This window comes from Myotis daubentonii, chromosome 21, assembly GCF_963259705.1.
Source record: "Myotis daubentonii chromosome 21, mMyoDau2.1, whole genome shotgun sequence".
Classification (NCBI taxonomy): domain Eukaryota; kingdom Metazoa; phylum Chordata; class Mammalia; order Chiroptera; family Vespertilionidae; genus Myotis; species Myotis daubentonii.
The window spans coordinates 15,731,385-15,757,813 of record NC_081860.1 but is presented as its reverse complement, the minus strand read 5'-3'; the positions used below and the strand labels follow the sequence as shown (position 1 = coordinate 15,757,813).

The 26,429-nt window shown below is 51.2% G+C and overlaps 1 protein-coding gene across 5 annotated transcripts in view; it reads left to right on the top strand.

Moving 5' to 3' along the window:
• The window catches only part of NTRK3 (neurotrophic receptor tyrosine kinase 3), a 213,838-nt gene that overhangs the window by 127,867 nt on the left and 59,542 nt on the right, over nt 1-26,429 (top strand). Inside the window, exons 14-15 of one of the 5 annotated variants that reach the window (XM_059678131.1) lie at nt 17,864-17,998; nt 19,341-21,354. The exons of 3 other annotated variants lie outside the window; for them this stretch is intronic. In XM_059678131.1, coding sequence (XP_059534114.1) covers nt 17,864-17,998; nt 19,341-19,459 — 254 coding nt within the window. In that variant the 3' untranslated portion in view covers nt 19,460-21,354. Of the gene's footprint in view, nt 1-17,863; nt 17,999-19,340; nt 21,355-26,429 lie in introns of those variants that run through there. One more of the 5 variants, XM_059678132.1, reaches the window with a different exon arrangement.

Below are 26,429 nucleotides of genomic sequence, written 5' to 3'. Positions count from 1 at the left end.
CTCTCTTTTTCTTTTCTTTCTTTTTTTTTTTTTTTTTTTTACCAAGTCTCTTGATCCCCTCCTGGCGGCGGGGAGCTTAGCTGTGGCCAGCTGGGCCTCCCGCTCGCACTGGGTTAGCTTTGGTCCCCAGGCCGGCAATTGCTGGCGCCGCGGCCACTGTTCGCATTGGATTCTGCAGAGTTGGGCGGCCCTAACGCCCCTGGTAATAAAGTGTTGGGACTAAACTCCTAATGGCTCATTGATTGGTTGAGTTATGCTCAGTGCAATTCTGAAAATAGATTGTAAGTATGCGCTTGGGGATTTGTGAGGATTTGTTACTTAGGAGCTGCAACTCAATCGTGACTGGTTTGACAAAGACATCAATATGGTAGCCGGGCTGGGGCCGTGCTGTCCATCTCTCCGAGACCCCTCCCACTCCCTGGGCGGGACAGCTCCACAGAAGGGAGTGTGGGCAGGTGTGGAAGGTCCCCGTCTCCTGCACAGGCACCCCTTGGCAGGGGCCTTGGGAGGGTCATCCTGATTGACCCAGCCATGGCGAAGCCCTCAGTATCACTAACGTGGACAGGGACGCGCAGAGCCTGGATTCTTCCTTTCCATCCTCTGAGTCAGGACGTGTAGAAGCTGGTTTTTGCTTTTCCTGGGGCATCTGCTCAGGGGAAGAGTCACAGGGACCCCCTCATGGAGGCCTAGGGTACCGGCCTGTTGGCATACCCAGGCATCCCTGGTCCACTGGCATCCTTGAATCCCAGGCCTGAAGAGGGAGCTGTGGGAGGGGCTTCTGGTCTGGTCTGGGCTTCTAATGCCCATGTGTCTTTGGCTCAATGTCAAGTTCACCTGGAGACAATAAAAAAGCCAATCGGGTCCCTCTGTGGGGAGGCAGCCACCGGCAGGTAATACAGAGACCTCCCAACACACCTACGGTATTCGCCTGGCTTATGTATTTCTTTCCCTTTGGCCTATCGGGGACCTGAAATGCCTTCCATTTTGGGGTGCAGGGTGGGTGTGAAACCAATGGGAGATGCTGCGAGTCTCCCTGAGGCAGAATGGGAGGCTCGGTGAGACGGCATTTCTGAAGGAAAGTGGTCAGTGGTCCTCTCTCCAGAGCGTCTGTTCCCTCCCTCCATGTTCACCTCTGCCTGCGAGGCTGTGTTTCCTGCTGCCCTTCCCTGGGGTCATTCACGCCCAGCCAATTATTAGAAAAAACAATATTCCAGGGAAGGGAGGAAGTCAAAACAAAACCTAGAAGAAAGGGGAAAAATTACCCTCGGCTCTAATAAAGAAATTACTGACGTGCTACATCACGAGCCGTATTAATTTTTAATGGCTGAGAACCGAGTTGATTTATAATGCATCCTTCTCGGCTGCAGCGCCTGTCCCCAGCTAATAAATAAATGACAGGTCTCCTGTATTAAAAGTATCCGTCATTTTACACCGCCGGGAAGTAAACGGCGAGAGGCAGGGACCGAGAGGCCCCGGGGAGGGGCACGCCCTGCTGGGCCAGGTTGGAGAAGGGGCAGGGCTGGGTCTGAAGGGGGGTCAGCTCAGCTTTCCTCCTCGTCTCAGCGCAGGGACCCGGAATAGCTCCAGCTCTCCTGTGTCCCGGAGAAAGCTCCCAGGAAAGGGAAGGGCATGCTTAGGAGCAGTGAGGGCGAAGATGTAACATCCTGGCCCCTAAGCAGACTACATGTCTTCCCCGGGCACTGTAGGCGTTACGTGTTCAGTAGTTGATCTGTGTTAGCGGTGATGTTGGATGCACAAGTCTGGTTCCCTTCCCTGTGCCTCTCAAGAAAAATAAAATAAAGCCGCCTGCTGTGCCTGGTTCCAAAGTGATACGTGCTCATGGTAGCTGTGGGGAAAGTCCAGAAAAGCGTGAAGAAGAAAGTAGGGATTACCCACATACCACACCCCGTGAGGACTGCTGTGGACATGTTGGCACGCTGCCTGCCAGTCTTTTTCTTTGCGTAGATACATACACTGACAGATAACAACACGCAGACATGCATATGCCAACACGCATGTAGATTTTATGCAAAAAAATGAGATCCTATTCTCTATACGGTTTTATCATCTGAATTTGTCACTTCATAAGTCATAGACCTTTATTATTCTGTATCATTAAAGAGTATGCGGCTATTTTTAGTGGCTACAGTTGTGTGGCCAACATGCTCACGGCGCCACTGTAGAGCCGGCAGTCAGTGACAATGGACACCTCCATTCTCCGTCACAGTGGCAGCCCCAGAGTAAACGCAGTGCCCCAGAGAAACGAGGACAAGAGACGGATTTCGCACAGAGCTCATCATTACGGAGCAGCTGCTATGCTGCGGGGTCCGTGCTGGGTGCTGGGAAAGGAGCAGAGTGGCGTGGCCCCACCTGAGGGGGTCCACCCCCAGGTCCCCGGGGACCCAGGCATAAGGCACAGAGACCCTGCGGCTGAAGGGCCCGGTGTGTGGAGAGCAGTGGCTTGTTCTGAGTAGGGGAGCAGAGGATGGGTGTTTGAGCCACAAAGCTAGAGGAGCTAGATGGCCAGAGATGGAAGGAAAGGGCCTTCCAGGCCACAGCGGCAGTAGCTGGAAGCAGAAAGGGGCTTTGGGGGGGGTCAAGGATGGAGGTCACAGGTGACTGGGAAGAGGCCCTGGGGGAGAGGGAGCAGGGCCTATTGATGTATTACCTGGTTGAGGTGATCGAATTAATAATTTTGATTTTTTTCATAGAACTTACACTTAAATGTCCTTGTTTACCACACTTGTCACTGTTACCAGTTTCTCAGAAGTAGGTAATGACTTGTAAAGCAAAGACACCTTCGAGATTGTTCTAGAAAAGGTGAACCAAAGTAGGTGGTTCTCTCTGAACACAGGGACATTTCCTGGCAGACATAGACCCTGTTCCAGACAGGAGTGAGCTCCAGCAGTCCCTGCGTAAGCCTTCAGCCCGAAGGACGTCCCCTAGGAAAGGAGAGAGTCGGTGAGCGCTGCCAGCAGGTTTGGCTCCCTCTGATTTACGTCTATTGTCTTCAGAGGCGAATAAAGATGGAAGTTTGCCTGGGTTTTGAGACCAGCACTCCTGCGCTTCCACACGTGCATTTATTTCGTGATTTGTGTGTGCATTTCTTAAGCACAGACAGGCCAGCGCCTTTTGCTTCTGAAAAGGAACTAGGAAAGCCTCTGGAGCGGGAGGAGGAGGGAGCAGAGGCCGTGTTTCTGTGAAGAGACTGCGCCTGCGCCCCAGGAGGGATGCAAGGCGAGTCCCGGGCATCCCTGGCGGAGCCCAGAGAGAGCCTGTGTTTTTGCCGGGTTGGAAAGTGGCAACTCGAGATCAAGTCCTTGCCGGCCGTGGTTGTATAGCAGCCAGTTGCAGAGTGATCCTCGCTTTTATTTTTGCCTTCAAATCTTGGACCCGAAATCATTCCAGCAATAGGACTTGGCTACGAGCAAAGTTTTTCCTTGCCTGCTCTTGAATTCTCTTTCACTTAACTTCCTTATAGGACATTGAATTTTTTAAAATCTTCAAAAATATTTCCCCAGCAATTTACTATTTTTATTTTTTAAAAATTGTGTTTTTTTTATTCCCATTACTTCATCCCCTCCCTTTTGGCAGCCCTCAAGTTCTCTATATCTATGAGTCTGTTTCTGTTTTGTTTTATTTATGCATTTACTTTTAAATTTAATTTAATTTTTTTTTTTTTTTTTTAGATTTCACATGAGATATTCGGGATTTGTCTTTCTTTGTCTGATTCATTTCACTTAGCATAATACCCTCTAGGTCCATTCATGTTGTCGCAAATGGCAAGATTTTATTCTTTTTATTGCTGAATAGTATTCCATTTTATATATATATATATATATGTGCTACTTTTTTATCCACTCATCTATTCATGGACGTCTAGGCTGCTTCCAGATCTTGGCTATTACCAGTAATGCCGCAGTGAACATCGGGGTGCATATATCTTTTCAAATTAGTGTATTTGCTTTCTTTGGATAAATACCCAGAAGTGGAATTTCTGGATCTTGTGGTAGCTGTATTTTTAATGTTTTCAGGAATCTCTGCTTTCATTGTGGCCACACCAATGTACAATCCCACCAACAGTGCATGAGGGTTCCCTTTTCTCCACATCCTCGCCAACCCATTATTTGTTGACTTTCTGATTATAGCCATTCTGGGAGGTGTGAAGTGATATCTCACTGTGGTTGTGATTTGTGTTTCCCTAATGATTAGTAATGCTGAGCATCTTTTCATTGTCTGTTGGCTTCTGTCTGTCCTCTTGGGAAAATGTTCAAGTCCTCTGCCTTTTTTTTTTTTTTTTTTTTTGGTGCTAAGTTGTATGAGTTCTTTATATATTTTGGATACTGGCCTTTTATTGGATGTATCATTTGTGAATATCTCCTCCCATTCACCAGGTGATCTGTTCATTTTGTTAATGGTTTCCTTCACTGTGCAAAACTTTGTAGTTTGATGCCGTCCCACTTGTTTCTTTTTCCTTTTGTTTCCCTTGCTTGAGCAGATACGCCCAAGAAGATATTGCTAAGTGTTGTCAAAGAGTTTATTGTCTATGTCTTCTTCTAGGCATTTTATGGCTTCAAGTCTAACATTTAAGTCTTTAATCCATTTTGAGTTTATTTTTGTATATGGTGTAAGATAGTTGTCCAGTTCTGTTCCTTTTGCATTTATCTGTCCAGTTTTGCCAACGCCAGTTATTAAAGAGACTTCTTTACCCCACTGCATAGTCTTGCCTTCTTTGTCATAACATAATTGATCATATAAGTGGGGATTTATTTCTATTCTATTCTGTTGGTCCGTGTATCTGTTTTTATGCCAGTACCATGCTGTTTTGATTATTGTAGCTTTGATATCAGGGGACATGGTATCATCTACTTCGTTGTTTTTCAAGATTTCTTTGGCTATTTGGGGTCTTTTGTGGTTTCATATAAATTTTAGGATTAGTTTTGTTCTAAGAAAAACGCCTTTGGTATTTTGATAGGGATTGCATTCAGACTGTATATTATTTTAGGTAGCTTCAGCTACATCCCACACAGTTTGATAAGTTGTATTTTCATTTTCATTTGTTTCAAGATAGTTTTTGATTGCTTGTTTGATTTCCTCTTTGATCCATTGGTTGTTTAGTAGCTTGTTGTTTATGTTGTTTAGTCTTCACATATTTGTATATCTTCCAGTTTCATGCCATTGTGGTCAGAAAAAAATGCTGGATATGGATTTTAATCTTGAATTTAGTGAGGCTTGTTTTGAGGCTTAATATGTGATCTGTTCTGGAGAATGTTCCATGTGTATTTGAAGAAAATGTGTATTCTGCAGTTTTTGGGTGAAATGTTCTAAAAATGTCTAGAAGTCAATCTTATCTAATGTGCCATTTAAGGCCATTATTTCCTCTCTCTCTCTCTCTCTCTCTCTCTCTCTCTCCTTTTGGCCATTACTTCCTTATTAATTTTCTGTCTGGATGATCTATCCTTGATGTGAGTGGAGTATCAAAATCCCCTACTATTATTGTATTGCTGTGGATTTCTCCCTTTATGCCCATCAACCAGTACTTTATATATTTAGGTGCTCCTATGCTGGGTGCCTAGTTATTTACATTGTTCTATCCTCTTCTCGGATTGACGCCTTGGTGTGTGTGCAGGTGGTTTTGACAGGCAGGTAGCACCGAATGGATGCCTAAGGCACCTGGGGCACTGGCCCACGCAGCAGGAGTGGCTGCAGGAAGGTGGGGAGGCTGGGTGTGTGCAGTAATGAATGCCCTCTTGGTCCTGCTTGCCCCCTTTGTCCGGGCGGAAATGGGCCCTGGCGAAGTGTCTGGGAACACACTGCAGCGACTTTGCAGCAGGCCACAGCACCTGGATAGAGCTCTGCCCCTCTGTGCAGGTGGAGGGGGACGGACCCCAGAGAGTTGCTGCTGTTCCCCAGGGCCTCCCTCCCGTGGTTGTGAGAGCCCCGAGGAGCCGGAGCCGAGCATGCGCTCTGGGCGCCTGGGCACGAGCCTGACCCAGGAGCTGAGCATGCGCTCTGGGCGCCTGGGCACGAGCCTCACAGGAGGAGCTGAGCATGCGCTCTGGGCGCCTGACACAGGAGCTGAGCATGCGCTCTGGGCGCCTGGGCCCGAGCCTGACAGGAGGAATCTCCTTGGCGAGGCCATGGCTGTGGTGCCGCCTGTGGCTCCGCCTGTTCCCTGTGCTCCGAGGCCTGAGGCTCCGGGCCGTGCGGCGGACCGCTGAGGGGACCCTGCAGGTAGGCCCAGGCCCAGGAGAGGGCGGCCGCCATGGAGGTGGAGGGACGGGAGCCGCCGCCTCAGGCCCAGGTCCCGCGGCTCCGGGCGCCCTGGGCCCAGCTTCTCTGCGTCTCTCTCCCTCGTTTGTCGTCAGAGCGTCGCTGGGCGCTATTGTGTCTCGGGGGTGACGGCTCCCTGTGCTCGCGGGGCCTTGGTTCTGCCCACGGGGCTCAGCGTCCTCCTCCCCCGGCCGGCTTGGCCTCCTTTAATCGTAATGAGACCGAAGACCCACTAAGAGCGGTCTCCTCCTCCGTCACGCGAGGAAACGGGGCCGGACATGCCTCGGTGACAGGAAGCCATGCGCGCTGGCAGGCAGGAGGGGGACGGCCCTGGCTCCGTCCCCTGGCGCTTCTCCGTCTCGGAGCTGCAAGTGCAAACGCGGGCCTTTCCTTTCCCCCCAAAGAGGCCGGTGTTGTCTGGGCCACTTAATAAGGCATGTCTGACAGAGCGGGCTGTCTGCGTCAGGTGCGGTAATTGCTACAGAATTGGTTTCTGTGTCTTCGGGGAATTCTGCACTTGAACCCGGAAGGCAGGCCTCCTTATCAAGCTCAGTTTGTTCCAGCGCCTCCACACATTTTAAGAACCTCGCGTGCCGCCGTGTCTCTTTGAAGCCATTCTTTGTTACCTTGGTCAGCTTTCCAGGGACGCCGCCCCCCGCCCGCCCCCGCCGCACTGGGTTCCCGGAGACCCCGCGGGATCTGAGATCCGCCTGCACCGCGCTGGGGGGTCCTTGTGAAGAGCCTGCGCCGCTGTTGGCGCTGACAGTGATCCCGCAGCTTTCATGTTCCTGCATGTGCCCGTCCTCCGTCCTCCAGGGGCCTGGACCTCACAGGGGTGGGCGGGGGGCTGCTCAGCCCCGGGTTCCTGCGGAGGGAGAGCTGGCTGCTGCACCGCCACGGGGAGGGGGGTGGGGTTTCCTATCGCCAGGCGCCTTCTCAGAAAACCCGGGCTGCGGGCCTACTGTGTGCAGAGCCTGTGGTAGGCAAGACGCCGTGTTTTCCTTCACACCTTCCATTACCTGGTGACACCCTGACCCAGAGGAAGGTGGTGCTCAGAGATGGTAACACGGCGGGCCGCGCTCCGGTGACGGTGGGATTTCAGACCATGGTTTCCACAGGACAGGGCTCTCGGGGTGGCCCCCACACCAGCATCAGCATCTTCTGGAATCTTGTTAGAAATGTAAATGATTGACCCTTCTGCACCCCTCCCCTATTCCCCACCCCCACACACACTGAATCGGGAACTCTGAGGGTGAGGTTCAGTGGTTTGTGGTGTTTTTTAAAAAATATTTTTATAGATTTCAGAGAGGAAGGGAGAGTGAGAGAGAGAGCTAGGAAACATCCATGATGAGAGAGAATCATGGATCGGCTGCCTCCTGCACACCCCACACTGGGGATGGAGCCCACAACCCAGGCATGTGCCCTGACCGGAATCGAACCCTGGCCTCCTGGCTCCTAGGTCAATGCTCAACCCCTGAGCCACGCCGGCCAGGTATGATTTGTGTTTTACAAGCCCTCCGGGGGATTGATGCACACCAGGGGGTGAGAAGCACTGAGCTGGACATGGTGGTTGGCTTTTTCCCGGGTTTAAATATTTGAAGAAGTTGAGACAGTTGTTGGTAATATTTAAAAAAAAAATTCATCGTTCATTCAGTCAGCATTTATTGAGCACCTAGTAAGTTCTAGGTACTTTCCTAGGTGCTGGGAGCACCAGTAAGGAAACGATTATGTCATTTTTTGGTATGACATGCTGAAGCACTTTTTGCGTAAGAACAATATAAACAAGGGACCCCCGTCCTCATCCCTGTCCTCACATCTCCTGTGACTTGCATGCTGTCCCTGATCCCTCTAAGTGGAGAAGTTTGGATGGAGTCAGGGTGCTGTGAGAGTAATAGATGGGGTGTAAGCAAGATGTGGGGAGGGGTCAGGGCTGGGAGTAGCGATGCTGGCTTTGCGTGTTACTGGGAAATACTAAGGTTGCGAGCGTAAAGGTTTGTATTGTAGGCCGTGTGAAAATGCTCCCCTATATCGAGCCTGCCTCGTCCCTGCAGCCTTGTCAAATGGATGCATTGGGTTTTCCCAATCATCCAGGGGCCTCTTGTCATGTGTGTTTGAAGGTGACGTAGAGATGGCAGGGTGGGAGTCAGCCAGCTGAGAGTGGAGTTCCACGGAGAACAATGTGTGCTTTCTCTTCCCTCCGTGGTCCGTGAGGTCAACAAACAGGTAGGCTTGAGCATTAGACTTGCTGGTGGGCCACTTCAGTCTCCGTGTGTTTGCTGTAAAGTGGGAATCACGGGAGGACCTACCTCATCGGTGTATTAAACAAGGGAGGTGTGCAGGGGGCTTGTAATAGCTGCTTGGGTTTAGGCAGCAACCACTCAATTGGCTAATAGGCTATTGGCACTATTTACTTGTATTATTATTATTGGCTATATATACTATGTAATTACAGTCAGCTTCCGTTTCACTAAAGAAGGAATTTCAAATGTCATGAGAACACTTTTGCCCTACTAGGTCATCCTGGAGAATTTGGCCTGCAGATTTGATGTCACATCATTTATAAATCACACTTTCCCCTCCGCAGAGTGATGTGTGGTGGGAAATGTCTCCCTGCATAGAAGCCAGTGTCACGTTACACGGATGTTGTTCAGTGTCTGGCGTATGTGCATGCCATTAGGGCCTGTGTGTCTCCTCAGGGTCAGCCATAACTATGGCCCAACCCCTTCACCTCTTGCCAGGTTGAGGAGGTGATTAGTGAAAATGTAATGATTTTCGAAGATTCCAGAAATATGCAAATACAGCCAATGCCCCTTAATGTACTGAATATAGGTACATCTAACTCGTTCCTGCTCAATATGGGAGTGTATGCATTTTGTACGTCTTTCAGAGACTTATCAGTGGACCCACATTCTAATTAGGTCCCAGATAAACTTCCTTAAGTTCATCTCTATTTTGATTTTTCTAAAGCAAGCTGGAGACGGGTTTTTTGCTGGTAAATGCTAGACAATGAGTAGGAACTACAGGCGGCAGGAGCCAAGAGGCCGACCAGGCAGAGGGAACAGCATATGCCCAGGTGTGGAGTCAGCAGTTCTGGGTGAGAGGGGTATAAGCTGAGTGGCAGAGGCCAGGTTTTAATGCTCTGTGTGCCATGCGTGTTTATTTAAACCATTTGGCGTTAATATTGGAGGACAGAATTACCTCCCAACACACTGTGGATCAAAAGGGAATAAGAAAAACTTTTGTGAAAAAAGATGGAGAATTAAACTCCCTGAATGTCTCTGAGGCTGAGTTTCTCCCAGACCTCTTCAGCCATGAAGCTTCAGAAGCAGCAGACGACAGCTCTCTCCCAGTAGACGAACCGCTGTCCCTTGACTAGAGGGCCCTGGGGCAGACGGAGGGAGAGGCCTGACCTCCATTAGCCGAGTGTGGACCTCGCTGTCCTTCAGTCTTACTTCGCTCCAAGATGGGGCTGGTCTGTGAAGCCCGGGACATCTGAGCTGCTGCTAATGGAAAAGGAATCTTCCAGCAAAAGGAGGCGGTGCTCACGAAGGTGGATCTTATTTATCCCATTTCCCGGTAGTGGTCAGGATCCTATTTCAGTAACTGATAGGACTGTATGAATAATGGAGCATGGACCAGAGGGGTTGCTGCGTCTGTTTAATATGACGAATCACTGGGGGCAGAGCCCCGCTTCCCCCTCACTAGCTTCACTGCCACCAAGAACCTGCCAGGGGATGGGGATGAAGACAGGAGAGCAGACTTACTCGCTGGTCAGAGAATTCAAAACAGGAAGCACTTAAAAGCCACCTGGTTCCCTGGACCCCAAGTCTGTGTCCTCTGACGTCTGCATTGGAATCACCTGGGAGCTTTTAGAAGCTGTGTGTCCTGGTTCATGTGTGCGTGTGGGCCGGCCAGCCTTACTGGTTCAGATGCACAAGCAATCTTAGCAAGGACTGATTCTGTGCAGCCCTATTGCTTGCAGGTGGGGAAACTGGGGCTCTGAGTGGCTAAGACACCTGTCCCAGGGGACACTGTGACTTAGTGGCATCGGTAGAATTAGACCCAGGTGCCTTATCTTCCTTTTTCACTTAAATTTCCCTCCAGCGTCCTGCACATGGAGCTTCTTTTAGAAGCACCTGTCTTCTAACCTCAGGTTCTGGAACGATATTTCCTCTCCATTAGTCCCAGGATTCTGCCCTTTTTTTTCTGGACAGGCCCAACCCAGCTTAATTTTAATTTTTATTTTTCTAGGGGACACTTCCCTTCTGACTAGAAACCTCTTCCTTTCCATTGTAGGAAAATACTTTGGTTTCCTTATATCTCTCTGTGTGTACACATAAGACCAGCTGTGTGTCCCTGCATGTTTCCATATGTGTGCGTGTGCCTGGCTCACGCGTGTTTTGACATCAGTCCCAATGTTAAAGCCACTGATATCCTGGTACATTTTTCACATCAAAGGAGATGCTCGCTGCTTCTTCAAGTCCCAGAATCTGGCCATTCTCGGTCCAAATGAAGCCACATGAGCTGTGTGCCTGTGGAGCTGCCGGCTCTGTGCTGAGGCCAGGACTCGCCACCAACACTCCCTGTCATGTGACCTCTGGATGGGCACGGTGATTGCTATCAGTCCTCTCTCACAGGCGCCTGGGAGGCATCGCACTGCACCAGGTGCCCGAGAAAAGCTGCCTTGGTCGCTAATCGAGAAGCACTTTGCGATGTAAGACACCTGAGACATAAGATTGATAGCTGCAGAGGTTTCGTCCCTGTGTAATTTACACCCCTTTTTTGAGGCTCATGCTTGTGGAGAGAATGGGAGAGAAGGAGAGAAAAGCCTGGAATAATTATAAGAGGTGCGGGAAAGTTTCAGTGGCTGACTGACATATTCTTGTTTGGTCACTCACCCTACTGCCTTCTGGGTTTGCATTTTTATTTTCGTCAAGTCAGGGGCTATTTTGATAGCTACAGATGCTGTATATTACTCGTGTCCTACAGATCTCTGCTGGTCCAGTGAGAAGCTCTTGAAGAAAGGGTTCCTCTGTCAGTCAGTCTGGGAAGTGCTGTCTATCCTGCCCGCCTCTTAACATCAGCGTATTCAGGGTTGAGAGGTCTTCCTAGGGCAGTGACGGCGAACCTTTTGAGCTCGGCGTGTCAGCATTTTGAAAAACCCTAACTTAACTCTGGTGCCGTGTCACATATAGACATTTTTTGATCTTTGCAACCATAATAAAACAAAGACTTACATTTTTGATATTTATTTTATATATTTAAATGCCATTTAACAAAGAAAAATCAACCAAAAAAATGAGTTTGCGTGTCACCTCTGACACGCGTGTCATAGATTCGCCATCACTGAACTAGACAGACCTGTTATGCTCTGGTCGGCCCTGTCTCTGCTAGGTTATGAATATGTTCGAGGGTAAAATTCTTAGTTGAAGGAAAATGGGGTGTGATGGAGATTGAGGTGCAGACTTGTAGTAGTGGTGGGCGATGTGAGGGCCTGAGTTCATGTCAGTAAGAGGGGGAGATCTGCCACTAGCATCTGTCTGTGGATGTTAGCTGTGGGATGTATTCCAGGATTTGGAGAAGACCAAAGCGGCCCCTTCAGAGTGGATGTATTACCTAGCACACAGGGCTTAGGTGGCCTGTTCTGTTCATGAAGTCTGCAGTGAAAGGGTGGTTTCCCAGCCACAGTCTGCAATGGGAGAGCCCGTCCAGCTCACTCTGTGAAGGAATCCATGGAGACCAGTATGGCAGATAAATTCTAGGCTTTGGAGCAGCAATTTCCAACCAGTGTGCTTGCAAGAATTTTTAAGACATATAATACCTGACTACGTAGTCAGGACCACTGACCTCTTTTCCCTTAGATTGTCAAATAAAAAAATGACAACAGCCAACACAACAATACTCGTCCGATTTGAATGAATTAAAGTTATTTCTGTTTTTCTTGTCAGGTCTGCAAAATACATATTTTTTGGTGTGCCACAGAATGTTAGTAATTACCTTATGGGTGTGGTGAGATGAAAAGTGTTGAAAATCTCTGCTTTAGAGACAGGCCCACTGCCAGACCCATTGGTAGTGTCACTGATGGCTCTTTGGAGTGATTGGCAGGGGAAGCCTGTCCCCACAAGGCTTTTGTCTTAGCGCAAGCATCCTAGGTGCCAGTATTCCTTCCTGGGCCTCTCTGGGCCACCAGACATCTTGACTCACCTGGAGGCCAAGCCCATAGGTGCCTGATTCCTCCTCAGGGAAACATGGCAGCCTGTCCTTAGGCCTCTCTGGTGGCACCAGAGTGTATCAGAGAGGAAAGCAGTGTGGGTGTGCCTGATGGGATGGACCCCAGTGAGCACGTAACCCGGGGTCAATACAGGGCAGAGGCTGCAGAGTTGCACAAATGTGGATTTAAATCCCAGCTATACTGCCATATATTCATAAACATTACTTAAGCTCCCGGGCCTCATTTTTCTCATCTGTAAGATGACAATAATAAATGCTATTGTGCTAGGCATTGGGACGATTAAATGATACGGCATATGGGATACCCCGATGCCAGGATAAATGCTATCCATCCCTGCTGCTGGCACAGACCAAGAGCAGTTGAATGCTGGCAAGATCATCATTCACTTGAATCAATCCTTCCCCTAGTTCAATATCCACAACGTTGACATTATTCATAGTCACCCTGCATGTCAAGGCTGAGTCCCACAGAACTTTTAAGTTTGGCCTCTCACACTCTCTCTACATCTGCTATTTCTAAATGTTTTCTCTCCCTTTAGCCTTCCCTAGATTTTTCATATCTTTCTTAAAAATATATTTTTATTGATTGCAGAGAGGAAGGGTGAGGGAGAGAGAAAAAGAAACATCAATGATGAGGGAGAGTCATTGATTGACTGCCTCCTGCACACCCCCTACTGGGGATCGGCCCCAGAAGCTCGGCATGTGCCCTGACCTGGAATTGAACCCTACCTCCTGGTTCATAGGTCAATGTTCAACCACTGAGCCACGCCAGCCGGCTGGCACCGTGGAAGGCAGTAGTGTGTGCACTCTTCTTGATGCAAATGTGACTTGAATTTGCACAAGATTAAGGCAGTATGTTGTTTTTCCATTAGCTGTTTTGATAATGCTTGGCAATGTCTTGGCATTTTTGGCCACAGGAGCACATATTGAGACCATATTGTCAAGGAATACTTTTCAGTCTTTCCTAAGTCCCTTTTCTGGGCTGCATTGTTCGGATTTTCCATTGCTGAGAAGCACTTCCCTTTTCTTGCTCACGTGAAAGTTTATCTGCCTATTTTCTGGGCTACCCTTTTCCTGTTGTCTGTGGCACATGCAAAAAGTCTCTTGGATCTTCCTGTGTGTACTTTCTGCCTTTTGTTTTAGCATTATATTACTTGGAAGAGCTTAGAATCATCTAAAAATCAGATACTCTGGTATAGTCCCTCTGGGAGGTCAAGGGTGCCTGGAGGTACCTCGAAGATGGAGGTAGCAGGTGAGCGTGAAGGAGCTTATGATGAGGAAGGATAGGGCATCAGACCAGGTGGAGGATGGCACAGACTCTGAGGGACATGACTGATTAGGTACAGCCTGGAATCAAGTCAGGGGCACAGCAGACACCTCGGGAAGCCAGGTCGGCTAAGAAAGATACTCATTGTCCTGCTTGGCTTTTCTCAGGAATATGTGGCCCTTAGGCAAGAGATTCTGCTCGTGACTGGGCAAGGGTTTCCCAGGGGCTCTGTGACCAGTTTCCCGTCTTCTCAATTGCCATGGAGACTTCCATCTTAAAAATAGCCATTGGGTGGAATCTTAGTGTAAAAAGAAAGGAAGGAAATGACATCCGAATATGTCACTGCAGTTGGCTCCCCGCACCCTGTGACTATCCCTTGAGGTTTTCATCAGGTTTGTCTTTTCCTTAGAGAGAAAGCGTTTATTCCTCCATATGCTACATTGGCTTAAGCAGGTGTGGGTCCCCAGTTGAAATTGGTTACATGGTCCTCTTGCTTCCGGAGGGGTCAATGGACATAGAAGCTAGGTGCGTGGCTGCTAGAGGCATCTCACCTCTTCACATCTCAGCTTTGCCTCCTACTCACTGGGGAACATTGGGAAGGTTACTTAACCTCTCTGTGCCTCGGTTTTCTGATCTGTAATACTCTCAAGAATAAAGATTTTTTTAAAAGAAAAATAAATAAAGGAAGCAAAACCTGGCAGGTGCTCACCACAGTGCCTGGTATACAATAGTCCCTCAGGACGGGCGAGCTGAGGTTTTTCTCTAGGGAGCATACAGCTTACCTTCGCGGCCTTGGCTCTGCACAGCAACGTGAACAGTTTTGTCAACAGATAGAAAGGTCATAGCATCGCTCCACAGCTCGGAGGTAGCCATATCTGATCTCCGTCTAGTTGTCAGATCCAGAACGTTCTGTTTGTGCTCCTCATCTGCCAGCTTCAAAAAACAAGGGAGTGGGTAACATCTGGTTGCCTCAGTAAAGAATTAGCCAAGTAATTCAATAATTTTTATCTTCCTTGTCCTCTTCTCAACCCGAGACGTACTTTGCTCGGTGATAAGGTGTGGAACGAGGATTTATGTGCTGGCCTGCTGCCTTTGGTAGATTTAACGTCCCCCCTCAGCCCTGGAGACTTTTGCAAAATGCTGCTTGAGTGTTTGGGACTCACCGAGAGCCTGGTGTGGACTTGCTTGCTGACCTCCCTGGGCTCCCTCACTCTTCCCTTCGCCTGCAGAGTCTGATTTTGTTGGTTGGTTTGTAATGTACCTTAGCTGTTGTGATAGGCTGAGATTCACCTGTTAACCAAGCTCGTCTTCATTGCTGGCTTTTTAGAGCCTGGCTATTTTGATTCATAAGAGTCTTGTTTTTCCTGGGCTCCCTGGGGGAGCAGATGGACGTGAGGAGGACTGGTTCCGGGGAGCCCGTGGTCAGGCTGGGGGTAGGAGGCACTGACGTTAAGATAACCATGTTTTTTCTGTTCCTGCCTCACAGAGTTGTTTTGTGGCTAATGTAATTCTTATTTAAAGTTTTTAGAAGATGAAATGCTTCGCAAATGCCAAGATACTAGAGCAGAACCTCAAAATAATGTGACACGTTATACAGATTCACACACAGACACACATGTGCGAGTCATGTCACATGGCTCATGTAATCCCGGCCCATCGGGTGGGAAGCAGGAAGAGCCGTGGGATGTGCTTCCTGTTTGGTGCCCGAGCAGCCAGGCCCAACTCCCAGAGTGCACGGAGCAGGTGAGAGAGCCTGCCTTCAACGCCTGCAGCTCATTCACAGGGCAGCCTGGCGTGAGTCCTGGAGCCTCCCGGCCCCTTGGTTTCCAAACCCACAAACGAGGGACCATAACTGGAGTGTTTTTAAAAAATACTATAGAGCCTCCGTTTTCCCACACATAAAATGGAGTTAATAATATCAACTTTAAAGATATTGAGGGAAATTGAATTAACTATAGGCTGTGATCTTTGGATTCCAGGGTGATCGGTGCTGTGTCTGATGGGAGGAGTGTCATTTCTGGGCGTTCCTTGGGGCTCCCTTCTTCAGCCCATATCTCAGGAAGCATGGTTCAAACATGTCACCTCTTCTTACCCCTGCGGGAAAGGTGGGGATGATGAGGCCAGAATGTCCTTGACTGGGGTGGGGTGCAGAGCAGGCTCCCCACATCCAACATCTGACCTGCTGCCCTCTCCTGCTCTCACTCTCTGTCTGAACAAGGATCTGAATTGCTCTGTGCCTTCTCTTCCCTATTGTTAAGGCACCCATGCCCCTAGTGCCAGGGCTGCTGTGTACCTCAGCTCACTCTCGGGCATAAAGCGCGCTTCTCACAGCCCATGCCGTGTAAGTTCTAAGCATTACGGCAAATAGAACTTTGGGATGACAGACAAATACATTTGAGGAGGAAATGTTGGAAAATAATCCAATAGTGAGCTCCATTTGGTATTGGGCCTTTTTTCAAGGCCACAACCTAAACCACTTTATGGAGTTAGGTAATAAAGTTACCATGTCAGATAATAAAAGGAGGAAGCAAGTACAGAAAGGAGGCCTAGAGACTCCTGAGTGGGGTGAGGAGCATGCAGGCAGATGATTCGGGGACGTTCTCCTCACTGGCGGGTGCTGGAAAGCTGGGGGCCCTGGACTCCAAGTCCAGAGTGTGGGAGGGGCCGGGTGATAGCTGGAGGGGAGATGATCAGGAAAGCAGAAGTTGGAGGTCTAGGCCTCCTCCGTGTCGCACAGCCATAGGTGCTGGTTCGTCTTTTGCTGCCATAAATTTTAAAGCACTTGCTCTTGAAGACTTAACCTGCTCTTGGTTCAGTGGAATTGGCTCCCAAACCTCTCATCCAACCCGTAGGGGCACGCAGCGCCCCTTCTCCCCTTGCCTGTCTTCACAGCTCCCCGTCCCGTTCCCAAACGATCCCAGAGTCTCTGGCTCGCTTCTCAGGAAACACGGACCTAGACAGTCCCTGAGGGCCAGGCTTTGTTCTGAGCTACAGAAGGCTTGGAAGTAGCTTTGCGCTGGGTGACTTCGGGGAACGCTGTGGACAGATGGAGGGAAAGGTTAGACGTGGGGTCCCTGAGCCAGGGTGGGCGAGGTCTTCTTCGGAGAAGTATTTGTTCCTCTTGGCCTTCCCGCCCCCCGTCTGTCCCTGTCCCGGTCATGTCCCTGGTGGTCCTGGTCTCTCCTGCCCTCCCCCAGCAGATGATTTTTCCTTTCTGCTCCGGGGCTGTTCTGGGGAGGAGGGGAGGAGTGGAGGATGTTGGAGCACTGCCTCTTATGCTATCAGACTCCAGCATTAGAATCTTGGAAAGACTCCACCTGGGAAAGAGTTCCAGAGAAAACAAACTTCAGATCCCGGCTCATATGGGAAAAGGCCTGTGTGCACGGAGGCAGCTTCAGGGACCTTGGCCGAGGCTGAGGCCGGCTTGGCCCTGCCTTTAATGGGCCTGCCCTGGGGCCTTCCAGGCCATGGACGCGGCGTGGCCTCCAAAGGAGACTTCTCTCTCAGGCTGTAAAGATGCTGTTCATAGGCATAGTCTGTGAGTCCCCAGCGAACCAACAGCTTTTGTTTTCCCGACTTTTATGTCCTAACTAAGGCAAGAAAGATTTTAAGGGGCCGATCACCCTCTTGTCTTCCCCTCTCTCACCCTTGTACTTGTTTCCCTCTTGGAGATTAGCTGAATTTCTTCTATGGGAGAGAAGGTGCCAGAAAGAGGGTCTTGGGACCTGCAGGGCTATCTCCCAGGTCCTGAGAGTCATCCTTCCAGCCCTGGGAATCACCCAGGTAGCAGTGATGGGCACAAGTTCAGGTGCCCTGGCCCACGGAGGGGAGCAGGGACGAGCACGTTAGGGAAAAGGTCTGACAGAGGCCAGGTGATGGCAGGTCTTTAATGCCGCCGTGCCATACTCAGAGGGTACTATCTAGATGCCATGCCTACAACACACCAGCCGCCCTGCAGGTCAAGCAGTGTGAGCGCAGGAGCTGGCAGCACCTCGATTTCTGCCTGGCACTGTGCACTTGAGAACAGTACTTCCCTGTGTTTTTGCACTCGGGGCTCAAAACTGACCATTAACTGTCTGCCTCTTCTGCCAGGGGTCTTTTCAAACATAGACAATCATGGGATATTAAACTTGAAGGACAATAGAGATCATCTAGTCCCATCAACTCACTATATATATGAGGAACCTGAGGTCCAGAGTGGGGAAGTGTCTTACCCAAGGTCACATGGTGAGTTACCTCCTTTGGCTTTTGAATGCAGAACAGACCCCTCCCCCGGCCAGTGTTGATTCTGACCATGTTAAGACCTCGTTGAGTCTACATATAGCCCAGAGGACGGGGAAGGCGAGGTGCCCGTGTGGGGTGGTGCTAACGTCCCTTAGGTGAGAAGAGTCTTCCAGGGAGGGCGCTTCGGAGGCCTAGGCGAGGGGTATGTGAGAGGCAAGAGAGGGCCCGGGGCCTGGGGAGGAACAGAGGGGTCCCAGCCCTCTGCGCAGGCTGCCCAGACCCAAGAAAGCCCTTTGCCCCTTCAGCAGAGGGCAGCCATCACAGAAACGTCACATCTTGAAACAGACCCTCTCCCTAAACATGATGTCATACAAGGGAGGTTCCCTCTAGCTTCACAAATCTGAGCCTGCTTCCTGCAGAGGGGGCTCCCCACATCGAAGATGGTAACACTCTGTTTTGATGAGGAGGGAGAAGTCTCAGTGCAGCCTGTTCAGTCTCTCCCCACCTCCATATTCCCCACCTCCAGCTGCCCATGAGGCACAGGCAAACACACACTTTTCACAGACTTTCTTTTACCAACGTTGTCTTGACCTGATGTTAACTGAAAAACCTCCTTTTGGAGATGCAATCAAGAACACCCACCCCTCTGGACACCCCCATTCCATCCATGGCAGTGTGGCCAGACGGAGCTGAGCTGCCATGGAAGCCCTCCTTGCTTGAGGCTGCCCATGGCCCACTGGCCCCAGGGCTGCTCCTCAGGACAGTCCATCCCCATAAGATTGGAGACTCTGAGACGGTGGAGAGGTCAGCTGTCATTTCCTAACCCTTCCTGGTGAAATGAGATGAGAAGTCCATGAGAAGGAGCGGTAGGCTGGGGAGTGCAGCGTTCCCTCCTCTCCCCCGCAGTGTGGTCACAGGTGGTCTGTGTGACCCAGCTCTGGGGTTAGGAATGGCCCTCCAGTGTCCCTTCAGACGGGCATCATCGGGTTCCTCCCACTGACACGAGGCCGCTCCCCTCTTCCACTGACAAGCCGAGGCCAAGCGCCCGAGTATCTTGCTCACTTCCCTTCCTGGGCTCAGTGGAGGCTGCAGCAAAATGGAGCGTTTCTGATTTCTCTGACCAGGCTTGGTTTTAAGTTAATTTCCTCCTCCTCTCCTTCCCTTTTGCTGACAGTTCATTTAGCTATTTCCAGTATATCTGTGCCCGTGTCTCCGGTTCTTCCCCCCTTTCCAGCTCCCTCTCTGTTTGCCCTCCGAGTTTTGATCTTCTTTGGGGGTTTTGGTTTTTTACTTTATTTTGCCTTTTTCTGTTTTTCTGTTTTGTTTTTGTTTTTGTTTTTTATAGGTTTCAGAGAAATTATGTTGAATCCAATAAGCCTTCCTGGACATTCCAAGCCTCTTAACCATGGCATCTATGTTGAGGATGTCAATGTTTATTTCAGCAAAGGACGTCATGGCTTTTAAAAACTCCTTTAAAGCCTCCCTGTTCTGATGCCACCTGGGTAGGCTGGCCCTTCTGAGAGGTTGGAAGCTCTAGGCCTTGTTCTCTTTGGATCCGGGGATGCTAAGTAGAATCTGCATGAGCCACGGGTGCCCACACCCTTGACCACCATCGAGACGGGTGTTCCCCATCCACACTGGCAGGGCCGCCCTCTCCCTCCAGCCATCACTGTGTTCCTCTTTGTCTGGCCTCCGAGGCAGCTCCCGCCACCATCTTTAGAGCCAATAAAGAGAATTCAAAACCTGTGCACCAGGAACCATCCTTTAAACACGCTAGCCATTCTCTTGCTTTGCAAAAACAACCCAGCCACCACAAGAAAGCCTGCTGAAGTCAGCTCTGCTCCGGCCTCACTTGCCCTGCCTGGAAGCCTGGGTCTCCCTGGCTCAGCTCTGAGCCACCTCGTCGCCCGCAGCCTCCGGTGGGGAAGAGCATCTAAGCAGAGGTGGAGCCGGTGGTGCGAGGAGGGGGACCAGGCCCGAATATTGGCACCAGATTAGGTCTCAGAGGAAAGAATGGAAACCCAGTTGTTTTATATACTTTCATTTTTGGTGGAGAAAACCATACCTGTATATTTTTGGACACAGTTCCCCCTACTTCCTCTTCTCTCCGGAGCGGCTCACAGTGCGTGTGGCATTAGAAACTCCTCCTTGGCCCCTAGGTCTGCAGTGCGACACGCTTGGGCTGCAGGAGGGCCTGCCTGTGAGTTGGCCAACCAGGGACCACGGCCCTTCCTGGTAGTCCGTGATCCCAGGATTCTGTCTCGTCCCCATTTTCACTTGTTCTTGACTCTGAGCACTTGTGGAATCCAATGGAATCACCATGCCAAGGCCAAGAGGAGCTGAAGGGGAAGAGAAGTAAAAATGGGCCTCCCCCAGCCCCTCTCATGGCGCCAGTGGAAGTGTCATCCGTTCCCTGGTCACGATGCGTGTTCACCTGCTTGCTTTGACTCATGCCTTACCCCACGGCTGCCCTCTCCCAACAAGGGAGGTGGCTTCCCCGTTTTCAGCTTGACCCACTGGGGAGAGGGAAGGGAGGTCCCCCGCTTTGATTTTTAAAATAAAGGCATAGTCGTAGGGCCTGAACCTCTCCCAGATTTGCTGCCACATTGGCTGAGAGGACTTTGGGGTGGACCCAGCAACCCCCGCCCACGGCACCTCCATTGTGGGAAGTCAGCCCAGGTTGCCCCCGGATGGTGGAGAGCCTGGAGCAGGGCGCCTCCCCCAGGGAGGTCCTAGGGCCAAATGGTGGTGGATCTAACCCACTAAGTTTGGGTGGCGAGGCACAGCACTAGGTGACAGGCTCTCTGCCTTTGGCAGACTTCCCCGGGCGTGAGGATTCCCACTTAGGGTTAATGTCCTGGGTCCTGTGCATGGAGGCTCTTCATACCAGATGCCCAGCCTGATTCTGCAGATGCTCCCATGGGGTTTACAAACTCCAAGTTTTCCAAGTTCTTGCCCAGTATCTGGGGTGGCCTCCCAGGTACCTGAGTCCCAAGTATCACCCAGGGATTCGGGGTGTCTCCAGGGCCACGAGGTGTGTGCTTGTCCGGCCCCTCCCAGCTCCCCACCACCCTGCGCCCCCTGCTTCATGTCAGGCTGTTCCCCACTGTGTCCTGCCAGCCCCGTGGGCCAGGCCTCCTCCTGAGTGTGGCTTTAAGGAGCAAGCTTGAGGGTGATGTTTTTTAATTATTGTAATCATTACCTCATTTCCAGCCTCCCGGGCTCCATCCATCCCAGCATCTTTTATCCTGCCATTTTCCTCACCTTGTGCTATCACAATGGGGCGTTGTGTTTCCACAGAGACTTATAGGAGTGTTCAGTGTATAGTTTCTTAATAAACACTTTATTTTCTAATGAAATGGCTGGATCAGACCTCTTATTTGGCAATTTTGCAAAGAATATGGAAGATATAGAAGTTCTAAGCTACCCACATCCCCCCCCTCCTATTTTATTGTTAATCTTTTAAAGAAGTTTCTTAGCCCAAGTCCTGTTTCCAAAGGTGTTTATAGTCTGTTCCTTTGGTGGCTGTCATTGAGACTCCTTCAGATAGGTCAAGTCCATCCTGTGAAGTGTTTCCTTATCTTACTAAGAAGGAATTATAGGCACAGAGAGGTCGAGTGGTTCACCCGGGGTCACACAGCACAAGAGGCAGAAGCCAGATTCCTACCTGACTCCCCCAGACACTACTCAGGCGACTGAGACTCTTGACTTCTTGGTGGCTGGGGGACACTTGTGTTGTCCGAACAGCCATGGCCTATGGAGACCCTTTCTTCCGAGTGGATGTGTAGGGAGGTCTGGGAGTGGGGTTGACGGATCCTTTATCTTTAATGCTCCAGCAAGCCAGTGGGATGGGAGTGGTTTCATTCTTCCCTGTGGGCTTTGGGGAGGTGACCTTGCCCAGAGGAAGATGGGCCAGCCTGTGGATCATTTATAGAGACACCCCATGCATGCAAGCACGTACATACACACACACATGCACTCTCTCTCATGTGGGCTAAACGCCCATGGCACGTCTCGTGTGGGCTGCCAGAGAGGGAGGTAAGGGAGTCCTGGGGTTCTACTGAGAATAGCAGGCTAGCTGGGTACTTCTATGCTCTTGGTCCTGGGCTCCGTCACAGCCGAGAAGGTTGAAATGCCTTCTCTAACCTATAATATCTCCCTCTAGGCTCCCCGGGAGGGACGGAGGGAAGCTCCTCAGGGTGGCAGTAGCAGGGGTGACAGGGCAGCGGAGAGGATGAAGTGACGGGGAGCCACCCTCCCAGCTCCGCCTGCCCACCACGCTCCCACGCTGCCGCTGGTGACGTGGGTGAAGCTGCCTGCAGCCCCCAGTTTCCTAGCTCTGACTCAGTGTTCGCCTTTAGAAGTCTTGTTCCCACCCCTGCACTTCCCACCTCCCAGGAAAATAGTCTAGATCTGACAGTGTAGTCCCAGAGCTAAAGAAGCCGCCTCCTCCGATCCTACTTGACCCCAAAAGTGAGTTGAAGGAGACGTACTGACAAGAGAGAAGGTTCCTTGTCTGCTTTTGGGGTGCTTCAGAGATTCCGTCAGGATTCTGAGGCCCATCTGGGCCGGTTTTCAATCTCAATTCCTCCTCCTCAGCGGGTGAAACTTTCCTAAAGTGACCCCCTTTTCCCATTGGGGTTACCGCTCTTGCTCAGCGGGACAAGGTCTCACACCTCTCGGCATCCCGTCCTGTTCCGTCAGGACACTTGTGCCTCCTGTCATGAACTACCTGGGTGTGTACCTGAGTGGGTGGGTCCTCCTCACCCCCAGACTGTCAGGTGGGTGGGAATGAAGGCCGAGCTCAGGGGCTGTGCGCTCTGGGTAGGGGGTGATGAGAACTGGGGAGGATGAGGAAGCTGTGGGCTAGCCTTGGACTGGGGCGTGCTGTCTCCCGTGAGGTTCTCTGAGAAGCACAGATCCTACAGGGCACAGAGGATGCTGATGGCCCAGAGTCTGTGTCGAAGGCCTCCAGCCCACGGCCTGACCAGGTCTGTGCAGGTCCGATTTGGGAAAGGTTTGGAACCATTGGCGGTAGAGAGGAAAGGCAGAACCACCAGCTTCTCAGAGAACAGCCAGAGCTGTAGAGACCTCCTGGCTGAGGGCTCTGAGGAACCCTCTCTGACGTGCATGCGCCTGGCTTTGGTCTGGCTGAGGGTGGAGAGAGGGGCATGTGGAAGAGACGAGCAGGGAGCTTGGCTTTTCTGAGAGGCGAAGACTGAGCTGTTCTCCCTTTGCCTCCATCTAAGAGCGATGTCAGTTGATGTCTGAGGATTTGGAGGGCAGGTCAGAACTCCCTGCTCAGCGGTGGAGAGGCTGTGAGGACAGAGGAGTTTGAGGCTCAGAGCGTCACGGCAGCTCAGAAAACCCCACCGAGCCTGACTTCGGTGAGGGCCACCGGCGGCCTTGGTGGCTAACAGGGACAGCCAGCTGGACTTGGTGCCTCTCCTTTTCTCGTGGCTCCTGCCAGACACGTGCTGTTACCACGGTAGCAACATGGAGCCGGTTCTCCTCTGGGGGCCTCACTGGAGCTGTTGGCCCGTTTCCCTTAAAAAAGACACGGTCTCCCCGTCGCTTGTCCCAGGTTCATTCTGCGGTGAGAAGGGCAAGGACCAGTTCCCGGTAAAGTGACCTCACGGCTCCCCACGTGGCCTGGTGACAACTCTCTCATGGGCTCGGGAATGCCAACCACTTTCATGCTGGGAAGCTCACACAGTGCTGGTCTCTCGCAGCCCTTGTGTCGTGTTAGAATTGCATCGCAGCGTTCCTGACTCGGCAAGGCTCGCGGCAGCCTTTTGGCCAAACAGGCTGCAATCTTGACCCCCAAACGGACGTGTCCGGGAAAGAGAGGGTGGCGGGTTGGGGGCAGGGTTCACTCACGGGTGCTGGTGGAGGAATGGCATCCGTGTACAGAGTCTGGGACACGGTCTTTCTCAGTGGCCCAGGGAGGCATGTCCTTGACACCACCAGGTTCTGGAGGCTGTCAGGGACACATACCACGGAGAGTCCTGAGTTTGAAGCTGACGGGGGGCCCAGGAGACCCCTGGACCTACAAAGGCCCTCTCACGTCCAGTCTCTCTCAGCACTTGCCAGACAGGCAGGCTCCAAGATCTGCCCTCCTGCTGCCAAATCAAGGACAGCGAGTCCTCAAGTCTGGGTCCATGGCCCGCCTGCAGACAGTCGCAGGGAGCGGGAACATGCCAGAGTCCAGGCTGGCTGCTAGCTCAGCCCAGCCGATGCCTGACATGCACAGCAAAGTGTCAGCATGCCTTCGGTGTTATTCTGAGAGAGAAGTCACGTGATGGAGAGCCCGAAAAGCAATCTGAAAGCAGTTTTTGTCCTGAGCATGAGTCTCTGAACGCTCAGGCTGGCGGAGAGGACACAGCCGTGGCCCCTGACTCTCTCTGGCTGCCCCCCTCTGGGGCCACAGCTCTGGACCGAAGCCTGTCACTCCAGAGGAGCCAGGCGCAGAGCCGGCCAGTGAGAACTTGAGTCCGCGAGGAGCTGAGGGGATACCTCCCATGGAGCGTGCACCCTGAGAACGTCCTTCCTGGGAGAACTTAAATTCCGCGTCCACGTCTGAACGACTCATGGCACCGTTCAATCTTCACGGCTGTCGGTTTGACATTTCTCGCTACTGTAACGGGCAATTGCCGCCTCGTACCTTTAATACCAAAGGGCTAATCTGGTTGTTTAGAAAAACAGAGTAAGCCCCTCCCACAGTTTCCGGAAGATGTCTTTGGCCACCTGAATACTTCTTTATTGAGTCAACCACTTGACCAACCATCATCCACACGAACCAATGTCTTCTGGGCAAAGCTCCGGTTTCTGCCACGCGGTTCTCTCTTCATTTGAACCCCCCGACTTGCACAGACACCCCTTCCTCTCTGCCTCTGGTTTTTAGATAAGTGATGTTGTGGGGATCAAGTGCCCCCCTGCCGTTGGCTGCAGCGCCGCTTCCTTTTAGTCTCGTGCAATGCTACGAGTCCAGTCAGGCAACTTTGGAGACCGTTGCCATAGCCACCTGTGGTAGAATCGCAAGTGCACGGAGGAATGTTAAAGGCCCTGACAAGTCCTGCTTTACGTCACATTCCACATGTAATGGGTCACAGAATGCCCTTCATTTAACACCTGTTAATAAACCGACACACACACTTTAGGAAAACTGAGTGATGATGTGGTGAGGAGCTTTTTAAAGAAGAACCAAGCGGATGGGTTCGCCAACCACCAGCCTTCCGAGAATTAAGATGAACAGCACAGCCCGATGCCGACGCCTTAGCCCAGCTGCAGGCTCAGTCCCCACTCCCGCTGCCCTCTGCTTTGCACAGACACAGGCATGATCTGGGAGCCGGCGGGCAGGTACAGGAAACCTGCCCTGTGATCCCTCCGAAGAAAATGGTAAGTCGCTTCACAGAAGTGCCTGAGACTCCAGCCCTAACCCTGGCCACCCTTCCGGGCTGGTGGAGGCGGCACCCCCTAGTGGTAGCGCACAGAAGCGAAGACCTGGCGCCCAGTGTCTGCACTGCTACTAACAAAGGGCCTTGGGGTAAGTTGCCTTTCCCTGCTCCTCATTTGTCTCTGAGCTTAGATGAAAGACTGCCTCCATAGGTGCCCCCAGGAGTCAGCATTGTCTCCGAGTGGGGGACATCTTCAGTCCTCAGATCTGACTCTCTCTGCTGAGTGCCTTGGTGTATCCTCTGGGAAGAAGGACCTTTGCCCCCTCCTGAGTGCTGGGGAGGCTTGGAAGCCAGAGGGAGGTAGAAAGAGGAAGAGAGAACCACCCCTGGGGTTGGGGCTGGGGGACTTCTCTGGGTGAGGAAGGGAGCAGCTGCTCGGGGGTTAACCGACCCTCTCTGTCGCAGCAGGACAGGGCCACGTGGGAGTTCTCTTCGAGATTTTCCGACTTTGATCTCAAGAAGGCAGCTCTGCCTGACAAATAGTCTGAAATGTCAAAGAATAAATGTGAAAGCTTGAGGGGTTGCTCTCCTGGGAGTTGCCTGGGCCGGTTAGGGAGGGTGAGGAGCAAGGGAGAGAGGGACACAGCAGAACCCTTCACATAAAGATTCCGACGTGGTTTTGTGATATTTAAGGAAAAAAAAAAACGCTGAATTATTTATAGCGCAGAAGATGGAAGCGGGCTGTAAAGAAGTGGCCGGGCTTCAGATAATAGTTCATTTTCCATTCCTTAGCTGCCCTGTCTTTGAACTCGTAAAACTTCTCTTATTTGGCGACGTGGTATTGGCCTCTCTTTGAGTTATCTATTATCACCGTTGTTAATTTAATTAAGAGAATGCACGTCCTTTGATATGGGAGTGGAGGGGAGGCAGTTTCTAGAAATCATGGTTGCAAAGGCAGGAGTTCCCTCTCTCTCGAGAAAGGTCTTCAGCATGTCCCTCAGGACCTCTTCCCCCCCCCCCCATCAGCTTCCAGCCCG